Genomic DNA, 11,870 nt, shown 5'->3' on the forward strand with positions numbered 1-11,870 from the left:
ACATACCTGTAACTCGAAGAACAATCAAAAGTTTGGAAGGTGGGAGTGAACGCTTGAACCCTAGCTTTTTTCTCTTCTCCAATCCTTGCTCTCAAATAAACTAAGTGTTAATGAGAGCTTAGGCACGCAGGGTACTGTTAAGAGACTCAAAATAGTCCAAAAACATCGAGGTTTTGATTGAAAAGAGTGGGAAAATACCAAACTATCCTTCAAAAAAATCTGATTTTGACCGTATACGGGTCATTTCTACGGCTCGTCGAAACTTTGACGGGTCGTAGGACTTACTCATCTTGAAAGTTTCTGAATTTCCTAAGAAATTGAGTCTCTGAACTTTTCATACGATTCGTAGACTCTTTGACGGGTAATCAACTTGACCCGTAAGAGTGAAATTCAGGGTCTGAAATTTGGCTAAGTATCAGGTGTTTCTACGAGCTGTTTCTATGACTCGTGATCCTATCTACGGTTCGTCCTGTCAACTCGTATCCAAAGTACTGAGACTTGTGTTTTCAGAACTTAAGCAAGGACTCTCTACGACTCGTTCCTACGAGTTGTCAACATCTTTACAAGTCGTAATGTAACTCGTAGTTCCTCTTCATACTTGATCAAATTCTTCCTCTTCAGTCCCAACACCACGAGTCCATCCTACGATCCGTAGAATCTTCTAGGACTCGTAGGTTGACTCATAGCTACTGGTACAGTCCATTTCATCGACTTCTTCTTCGTCCTTTTTTTTAGCGGAAAGGTTTATCTATTTATATGAGTAGTACTATTGCTAATGCAAATATTAATAGCATCTGTTACATTAGAGTTGATAATATTATGATTACCAAGCTTAGCTAGGTTATACAAGCAGAAAGACTGAGCTTTCTTATAGTATATTTGTCATCTTTACCCGCATGTTGGCTTGGTAGAACCGTACAACCTATTGAAGTGTTTGCCATGCACCATATTTCCTTCCCATAAACTATACCTCAGTGTGGGTTTCCCAGAACCCTCAAAAAGTACCTGTATTTTGAAATAATGTTAATGTTAGCAAATAGGGAAAGGGATTGTTGGAGAAAAATAATAACCTCAACGGAGTCTGAAAGGCAGGTAGTTAAAATATTTTTAAAATGTATATCAAGTTATTAGACGTAAGTTGATAAAAAGCAACCAGCAGCAAACTAGTCTAGCATGAAGTCCGTACAATATAATTCCTATTTATTCATGGTTATTGGAGATTCAGATATGAAAGAAGAAAAAGCAAACTTTAAGGTAATTAACTATCCTTTCTTTCTATCTAGAAAGTGAAAGTCTTTGTCGGCATGACAGTATGAGTAGATGGTGCTCTTCTCTTTCAGGATTCATAATCGATGCTATTGAGTCTATAATTAACAGAATATTGTCAATTTTTTGAAAAAAGATTCACGCTCAAAAAAAATAATCCCCTTTGAGGGAGGTTTAACCTAGCCTTCATATCCTATATAAAAAAAGTAGAGCTTACTGATTTATGGAATTGAGAAATAGATATCCTACTAATGCGGAATGAAATAAAATGAAGGACTAGAATTCTTATGGAAGAAGGATAAATCGATCCCCTAGTAATTCTCCACACATGAAGATATATCAAAAAGATAAATTGATTTGGAAAGATAGAGAATAAACATCTACCGTTTAGGTATCTGAATATCTAAAATTAAAATAGAATAGGTCATCACATGTTGGGGTTGAAGAATGAACAACTTTAAAAAGAAAATAGCAAGCAGAAAGGAGAGTAATAACGTCTCATTATTCATCTGAAGCAGTAGCAAAAGTTGTGTGTGGTTATATTTTTTTAAAAGAATATTTGAAGTAATGTTCATCCTTGATGGCATAAAATATAACTTCAAAAGTAAAAGGTCAAATAAAAAATAAGTTATAAACTATATCCAAATTAAATTTGAATTTTTTTATGACCAAACATTCATTTTTAAATAAAATAAAAAATTATTCTCCAAAAACAAATAAAGATTAATGAGTCAATAAAATTTTGCAATACACACATATTTTAGAAATAGAAATCATGGTACAATTCAAATTGAGTTGGCTATCTAATTTGTTGTACTAGAAAGAGAGAGTTTATTCTGATATGAACTTCATGAACATTAATACAGTTATTTAATTATACTATTTTAATAATTTTAAGTTATATATATTGAAACTAGTGTAAAATAATTTATAATGTCAGTTCAATTTAACAAGTTATATATTAGGTTATTACTTAATTTTCACTTATCATTTCAGATTCATGATAGAGAGCTTTTTGTTATTATAGATTAACGAAATCTTGAAATATTAAATTTTTATATATTATAAATGCATAAAATTTGAACTTTATTCGTGTAGGATATGAGGGCATTGATATCAGCAAATCAAGAGATGTATCAAGAGTAAATAGAAATTTATCCACATTTAAAAAAGAGTTCCAATATATATAACTCAATTACAAGAAAAAGAACAAGAAGGAATAAAATTGTCAAAAGTGATTTTTGGTGTAAATTTCCCCCTATTTTTAATTATATTTGGAATTTTTTTTTTAGAAAAAATAGTAATTTTGTTCCTCGAATTATTAGAGCTTATTTTCTGTTGCCTAACTCATATCGATCATCACAAGGTTTATCAATTAAAAGAAGTCCTTATCTAATTAAATTTCATAATTGAGTTAGGGTAACTTTTTTTAAAAAAACTAAATATCGTGAAAATAAAATTAGTAAAGTCTACTAAACGTTAAAAATTCTAAGATAAATTTATTGGGATAAAAATGAGATGGGTGAGTGGGGTGAGTGAGTTGAGTCTTAAATCATAAAAATAAAATATTAGACATATAGCTTTAATTTCGCACACACAATCATGTTTTTTTATCCTGCCTCATCTCTAACTATCAGCAAGTAATTTTAGAAAAACACATCAACAATAAGAATGTGTAAAAAAGGAAAAAAATAAAATAAAATTATCTCATTTTGAATAATTCAATGAAATTCACTAATATTTCATAAATAGAGAACAAAATTGACTATCATCTATTTCATTGAAGTCATCTATTGAGTAATTTATTACTCATTAGGATCAAGTAAAAGCTCATTTGCAAAAGTCTTGAGATTCACAATTGATGAACCATTTTCCTTCATAGCTTCCTTAGCCAAATCCTTCCATTTCTTTGCATTTTTTCTCAGTTGTTCCCCTTCTTCGCCGTCTCCCATCGCGATCTCTATACATCTCTCGAACTCATCTCTTTCCACGACACCACTTTCACCTTCATTTACTCTGATACCATTCCTCCAAACATCTTGGATGAGTTTTGCGTTACAGACTTGATCACTCCAGATCGGACAAGCCACGATGGGCATCCCAGATGCTATGCTTTCTAGAGTCGAATTCCACCCACAATGAGTTAGAAAACAACCAACAGAAGGATGTTTCAGAACTTCCACTTGTGAGCACCAACTCACTATTTTCCCTTGTTTTTCTAGTTCGTCTTTGCAACTCAACTTTTCCTTCAGCTGTTCACCATTTTTACCTTTCCTAATCACCCATAAAAATGGCCTCCCACATTTCAACAATCCTTGACCAATCTCCTCCATCAGTTGACTTGATATTTCAGAATAGCTACCAAATGCTATATAAATAACTGATCCCTTAGCCTTCGAATCCAACCAATCCATATAATTCGTTGAACTGATCTCAATCATATCAGCTCGAAAAGAATTATCATCCAAAAAATTTGAAGGAATTGAAGGTCCAATTCCCACTAAAGTCACATTTTTTAAAATTCTCAAAGAATCAAACTCCAAAGCATCAAAAGTGTTCACAAGAATTTTTGGATGTTCTTCACTTTTCAACATCTCAATTTGCTTTTTAATAGACTCAACTGCCCAATTGCGACTCTCCACGTTATCAAAAACAAAAGATGGACAATCAACTGGAGAAAGAGGTGGCAATCCTGGTAACTCTATTATTTTATTCTTAACATCAGAATTTTTGAAATACTCAGAATAATCAGTAAATCTGTAATAGTAAATATCAAAAACCGTGGCTGGTTGTATCCAAAATAATGTAGATGGGATATTAAGCTTTTTGGCCACTAAACCAACCCATTCCATTATAATGGTGTAGATAACATGTGAAAAAGGAGTACCTTTTTTTGCATTGGATTGGATCAAATTGAAAATAAATTCTGATCCGCAAGACTTGACAGAAGAATAGAACACATGGAAATCATCAATTGAGCTTAATTCGAATTTGCCATCATAGCCATCAGAGAAAGGAACAAAGCTTAACCCTTCAATGTTTGGGAGCTTTTTTATTTTACTGAAAGCTGTTTGGCTCGTAGTTAAAGTGACATCAATGCCTAAATTGATTAATTGTTTAGAAAACTGAAGAGATGGATTAATTTGGCCTTGGCCTGGAAATAGTGCAATGAGAACATGAGATTTTCTTGTGGTGAAAAGAGAGGTAGCCATGGAAGGAGCGAGGAATTGGACAGAAAAACTTTGTCGATAACGGAAGACAGACTCTTGAACTGAGTTGATTAAAATTGGTTTAAGATACCCATATTTATACTAACATACAGGTGATTCTAGATATAAAAAATCTAGAAAACTTATTATATTCTTTAATTTTTTTCCTTAAATATTTAAAATTCGAGATTATATAAATATTTATTAAATATGAAAGATATCAAAAGATGTTTTACTTGAACTTTCTAGAAGCTCCATGAAGTATCTAGAATTCTTTGTTATTTCAAGAATCAACTTATTATTCAACAAAAAGTAACGCAAGAAATGCATGAGTACTTCAGAGTAAGTAACGAAAAAAATATAATAATAGCAAGTAGTATATTTTATTATCTACTATATCATCTGATAACAAATTAGAGATACAAAAGCATGACATAATTAAATATTCTATTATATTTTTTTAAAAAAAAATAAATTCATATTTTAAAAATATTTCCTTTATCAAGGTTTGAGATTATATAAATATTAATTAAATACAAAAAATATCAAAAGGTATTTTATTGGAATTCTCGAGAAGCTCCATGAAGTATCTTGAATTCTTTGTTGTTTCAAGAATCAACTTTATTATTCAGCAAAAAATAACGCGAGAAATGCATGAGTACTTCAGAATAAGTAACAAAAAAATATAATAATAACAAGTACCATGTGTTTATTATCACCTATGCCATATGCTAACAAATTAGAGATACAAAAACATGGCATAAGTACATTTTCAATTACAATTTATTTTCAAAAAAATAATCAAAAAAATTATCATATTCTGTAAATACTTTTCTTAAATATTTAAGATTCAAAATTATGTAAATATTTATTAAATGCAAAAACTATCAAAAGATATTTTACTCAAACTTTATAGAAGCTCCATGAATTATCTAGAATTCTTTGTGTTCTGGTCCTCATCCACAAATCAGCCCAGCAAAAACTAAAACGAGAAATACATGAATATTTCAGAGTAAGTACCAAAAAAATAATGATAGCAAGGACTGTGTTTTATTATCAGCTATACCGTCTGCTAACAAATTACAAATACAAAAGCATGACATAAGTACACATCGATTATAAATTATTTTAAAAATAAATAATAAGAAACATGATAATGTAATTTAAAATAAAATATAAAAAAGTTAACACACGAAAAAAAATATTAATAAATTCAAAATATAATTAATACATATATATTATCTATCTACACTATAATTTTTCTATAAGGGGTGTAACTTTGCAACTGCCTTTAAGAGTTCAACGACTTGAAGTAATCAAACAAGGAAATGTCGTTATTGTTCACTTTTCCCATGTAACATTAGGAAGCAAAAAATCCAAGAGTCATATTGATATTCAACTAAACTTCAAAATATTCAAAAGTCTATGAAATTTTTATAACTTCTAGAACCTTCACGTATCGGTTTAGTTTATTTTTTTTATATGCAAAATACATGGAATTGAATTGTACATGATTGGATCGGATTGTATATAATTGATCTTTGTCTAAACCTCATTCTTACTTTAGACTTATGACACCTTGATTGAGTCTCTCTTATCTTTCTGATTTGAGATATTTGGACTTATATTATTCTACCTTAATGTATGTTTCATTCGTCCATATTACATACTCGTATATTCCACGTACTAACATTCATTTGTCTCTGTATCGTTTCATGATGCAGAGACAAGTTTAAGAGATCATCAATAGGCGCACTGTTAAGGGTCTGTTCACTCTCAGCTTATTAGTGAGTCCTCCCCTACATTCAGAGGATACTACTTGTGTTATTCTTGTGATGTGTTTAGTCTTTTCATTTTGATTTGAGGTAGCCATGAATCTGTCATTGACACCAATTAGATAGTAGTGATAAAGGCTTCATAGATTAGAAAATGATGGGTCGATTGAGTATTTTATTTCCTTGAATTATTCTTGCCAGACTATTTAATGACAAAGATTGAAATTCGACTTGTTGGCCCATTGTTTTTCTTCCTTGAGCTAGTTTGTTGATTTGAGTTGCCCACTTAATCACCTCCTTATTTTAAGTCTTCTACTGATTGAATGAATGAACGGATGTGTGATCAGGTCAAGTGGTTCGCTTAGGAGCCAGTAATTGTTTCTAAGTGCCGGCCAAGTCTAGGGTACCCTCCTGGAGCATAACAGAAAAATTATCTAGTAATATTTTATTTTATTTTTAGGATTATAATATCACTCAATTATTTCTAATTTTCTGAAAATATACTTGACCCAATGAAAATATAATCTTCTCTCATAATGGGATGACATGTCATATTATTTTCTTTTAAAAAAAAGTAAATTTTTTAGCTATTTTAAGCCACCAATATAAGATACCCGGTAAAAAAATATTAAGCGGTAAAATTTTTCTATCTTAGTTCTCTAAGGTTCTGAGGCAAAATCCAATATGGTTTCCTCCCGTTCTTGGATAGTTATAATTCAATCGTCCCATAATAATTATCACGTATCACTTTTTGAGAGTCAAACTACTTGAATTTTGATTAATATTTTAAATATATTATTTTACCATATTGATAATAGAAAAATTACAACTTATGATATTTTTCATGTAATTTTTTAGTAGCTATGTTAATTTCAGAATTAGTTTAATTTAATTTTAAAACCTCAAAAACTAATCAAATTGAATCACAAAATTGACTAATCAAATTTTTCAAATTAGTCGTTGAATCAAAAAAATTAAAAAATTTATGCGTGGAAAGAATCAAATATATCCTTGAACTTTGCTAGAAAAGTCAAATATATCCTTATATGGACTTTACTAGAAGGATCAAATATATCTCTACTACTATATATCTTCCCTAATTTAAACTATAATTTAAAGTGTGTCATGATAAAAATTTAAGATAATTTCACTATTTGAATAATCTTTTAACTGTAAAATGTCTTTGAATACATAATTTTTCCATAAGTTAACATTCAAAAGTATTAAAAAAAACTTAGACATAAAATGAGATACCTTTTTTGGGGACAAGTCAAAAAAAAAAAGCAAGAACTTAAATTGAAACAAAATGAGTAGTAAGTGTCTGGCCATAGATTTCAAATATTTTATTTGAAATTTATGAAATTGAAGTTGAGTTTATTTTTTTCGAAATTTGAAGGACAAAATGTCACGCCCCGAGGATATCCTAGCCGTGGCCGGCACTCAAAGATCACTGCTGGTCCCCAAAGGAACCACTTGGTCCGATCACACATTCAATCACTCAGCGAAAGACTCAAAATGAATTTAAAAGACATTCAAGTGGACTAACCAAATCAACATTTCAAGGAGAATAATTTATTTAAAACAAACCTCAAATCAACTCCATATCATAAGGACAGTTTTGAAAACTAAAACATTACTCGACACTATTAGCTAGCTGTCTATGAAGCTTCTAATACTATCCAGAAGGTGGCAATGACAAGTTTATGGCTACCCAAAGAGGAATACTCAAAGAAAATAACTAATTCAGAGTGTCTCTGAACGCAAGGAGGACTCACCAAATCTGAGAGAGGGAGTAATCGTCAATGATGCGCCTGTTGAGGATCTCTAACACCTATATCTGCATCGTGAAACGATGCAGGCCAAATAGCGTCAGTACAAGGAATGTACGAGTATGTAAAATAGCAGGAAGGAGAAACAGTTAATAGATTCTTACCTCAAGCTCATCAATCAACTCAAGGGACATACATGTAACACCCCCTAAAACGTTGTGTGTGGTGTTCCACCTCTCGACAAAAATGATACTGCTTCTGTATTTTGGGAATAATTTTTCATAGAATAGTTCAAATTAGGTGATTCAAATTTATGAATAACCCCAACGGCATTACCTACAACTTTCATGAGACCATATCTTAAGATTCGGAGAATACGTAGGTAAAATAAATTAATTTTTGCAAGACATGGTGTTGTGATGAAATTGAGCATTTGTAAAAGAAAAATCATATCTCACGGTAGAATGCTCCAAATCAGTTGATTCTTAAACGAAATAAAAGTATACTTCTATATCTACAATTCATATAAGACACCAAATCCTAATTAGGAAGTTATATTGTTCAAACGCAACTCTGAAAAAGGATATTCCATTAAAAAAAGGTTCATCTCACCAACCATGGAAAGATCTAGATCCATTTTGACATCACCCGTGACATCAATAGTCCTCCATTTGACATCATCCATGCGATCACAATCCTCCATTGAATTTTCAAGATCATCCTTTGTAATTATTTTTATTTATTGTTAGGTCCCTTCTCCACGCCTATAGATACCTATCTTATTTCCTCATTTTATTCATCAAGCTTTCTCAAGCAACTCTTCTCTCTATACACTTCTTTACTCATTTTAAAATATAGTTTTAGTTTTTAGTAGTGTAGAAATACTATTTCAGTGATTCTTATACTCCGGATAGTACACAAATGCTCCGTCGGGGAGAAAAAGCTAGGGATTCAAGAGTGGTCATTGAGTTCTTCAATTCGGAATAAAGGTTTGAATTCCATGTATGTAAGGCTATTCATAGCATTGAATTGAGTTCGTCCATGTGCTCAATAATTAAATTCATCATAATTGAGTTATAGTTGAGTTTTACCCTAATTCTTAAATTCTAAATGAGCTAATTCTTCTTCTATTGAGTTAGATATATTTATGAATTGAGATTATTATTATTTTTATCTCTCATATTATTGGAATTCCGTCCTACATTGGTAGGAGTCAGATCTGCGTACACTCTACCTTCCCAGACCCCACGATGTGGGATTTCACTGGGTTGTTGTTGTTGTTGTATATTATTGGAATTATTGTTCGAGAGCTACTTTCCCATTAATCCTAATTGATTTGATGTTCATGATTATTTTTACACGTGTTTTGAATAAAGATGTTGGCTTTTAATATTTATTGACAAAAAGAGTTATTTGAATTATACTATATATGTATTTTATTGAATTTTGAAAGAGCAAAAAAATTGAGTTTAAATGAATTTGAGTAAATTATATTTTGAGCTAGATGTTTTGATGAGATGTAAATAATGTTTTGAAGTGTAATGATTGATGAAGAGGTAATAAGATAAGTTTGATGTTTTTCCAATAAGTCTAGATGATGATGTTAATATAAGCACATATTTTGGGAGTAGTATTGAGCACCGAGTTGGGCAAGAGTTTAATTGACTCAAACCCCAGAACTACGTAGCCTGCGTAGGATGGAGGGTTAAATCTCTTAATTCCCAAAAAGAGGACTTCGATTATTGGATCCAAGATGGTGATGTCCTTTACCCTGGCAAAGTATTGGATGAATGTGGCAATGACATCGCTTCGTGTATCATTATTAGCTCATAAGTGATGGTTGTCGGTTAAAGAAACTCCCAATTAGAATATGATCTTGCATGGTTGGTGAAACTCCCAATAATATCCTAATTGGGAGTTTCTCTAACCGACAACCATCACCTATGAGTTGATGATGTACAAGAAGCGGTGTCGTTGCCACACCCGTCCAATACCTTGCTAGAGTAAAGGACGAATCATTATCATTTGATCCACAATCAATCAAAGTCCATCGTTTTGGGACTTAAGAGATTTAACCCTACATCCTACACTGGCGACGTAGTTCATGGGAATTGAATTATAACTACACTTTTATCCAAATCGGTGTTCAATACTCTTTTCAAGACTCAATATGCTCATAAGACTCACATCAATCAGTTTATATAAGTCAGTCCATCTAGTCACATGGGACTCTAATCAACTCAATCATCATCTCAATTATCACTTCTTTCAATTGCACATTTTTTTCAAAACTCATTCATGACACATCAGAACTCCAATCAACAATCATTTAGACTTCTACTATCCAACTCAAGTTTGACTCATGCTCATTCAACATCCACCAATCAAACTTTTAGACTCAGTCATTGTATAATACATTGAAAGTTAATACCCAAATAGGGTTCATGTAGGGAGAAATATAATTATTTATTTTAAGTGTTTAATTCATGAAAACTATCAATCAAGCGAATTTATGCAAAAATATATTAGGATTTAAAGAGATCTTTCAAAGATTCATTCGTACGAGACCTATATCACTTACTACTCAACCAATCGTATACTTAGGGGCATATGGAAGAACTTAAACCATGCTTTAGTTAGCCTTACATACCTATAACTCGAAGAACAATCAAAAGTTTGGAAGATGGGAGTGAACGATTGAACCCTAACTTCTTTCTCTTCTTTAATCCTTACTCTCAAATAAACTAAGTGTTAAGGAGGGCTTAGGCACGCAAGGTACTGTTAAGAGACTCAAAATAGTCCCAGAACGTCGAGGTTTTGATTGAAAAGAGTGGGAAAAAACCAAACTATCCTTCAAAAAAATCTAATTTTGACCGTATACGGGTCATTTCTACAGTTCGTCGAAACTTTGATGGGTCATAGGACTTACTCGTCCTGCAGGTTTCTGAATTTCCTAAGAAAATGTCTCTGAACTTTTCATACGGATCGTTATTATGATTCGTAGACTCTTTGAGTTTCTCTAACCAAAAATCATTATCTATGAGTCGATGATGTAAAACGAAGTGGTGTCGTTGCCACACACGTCCAATACCTTACCAAAGTAAAGGACGAATTACTATCATTGAATCAACAATCAATCAAAGTCCATCGTTTTGGAACTTAAGAGGTTTAACCCTCCATCATACATTGGCGACGTATTTCATTGAAATGAGTTATAACTACACTCTTATCCAAATCGGTGCTCAATACTCCTCTCAAGACTCAATATGCTCATAAGACTCAAATCAATCAATTTATACAAGTCAATCCATCTAGTCACATGGGACTCTAACCAACTCAATCATCATCTCAATCATTACTTCTTTAAATTGGACATTATTTTCAAGACTCATTCATGACTCATCAAGCTTCAATCAACAATCATTTAGACTTGTACTATCCAACTCAAGTTCGACTCATGCTCATTCAACATTCACCAATCAAACTTTTAGACTCAATTATTGTATAATACATTGAAAGTTAATGCTCAAATAGGGTTCATGTAGGGAGAAATATAATTATTTATTTTATGTGTTTAATTCATTAAAACTATCAATCTTGCGAATTTATGCAAAAATATATTAAGATTTAAAGAGATCTTTCAAAGATTCATTCGTAAGAGACCTATATCACTTATTACTCAACCAATCGTATACTTAGGGGCATAAGGAAGAACTTAAACCATGATTTAGTTAGCCTTACATACCTGTAACTCGAAGAACAATCAAAAGTTTGGAAGGTGGGAGTGAACGCTTGAACCCTAGCTTTTTTCTCTTCTCCAATCCTTGCTCTCAAATAAACTAAGTGTTAAT

General features: G+C 31.7%; 1 protein-coding gene across 1 annotated transcript; it reads right to left on the reverse strand.

The window, feature by feature from the left end:
• Positions 1–3,012: 3,012 nt before the first annotated feature.
• LOC129881932 (UDP-glycosyltransferase 75C1-like) lies at positions 3,013–4,582 on the reverse strand. Its single transcript, XM_055956046.1, has one exon. The coding sequence runs from the start codon at positions 4,476–4,478 to the stop codon at positions 3,072–3,074; it is 1,407 nt and encodes a 468-aa protein (XP_055812021.1). The 5' UTR covers positions 4,479–4,582; the 3' UTR covers positions 3,013–3,071.
• Positions 4,583–11,870: the final 7,288 nt, after the last annotated feature.

This window comes from Solanum dulcamara, chromosome 3 (assembly GCF_947179165.1).
Source record: "Solanum dulcamara chromosome 3, daSolDulc1.2, whole genome shotgun sequence".
Classification (NCBI taxonomy): Eukaryota; Viridiplantae; Streptophyta; class Magnoliopsida; order Solanales; family Solanaceae; genus Solanum; species Solanum dulcamara.

Bases quoted from the DNA above. Each gene is read 5' to 3' on its own strand.
- LOC129881932 (XM_055956046.1), bottom strand. From the start codon at position 4,478: ATGGCTACCTCTCTTTTCACCACAAGAAAATCTCATGTTCTCATTGCA.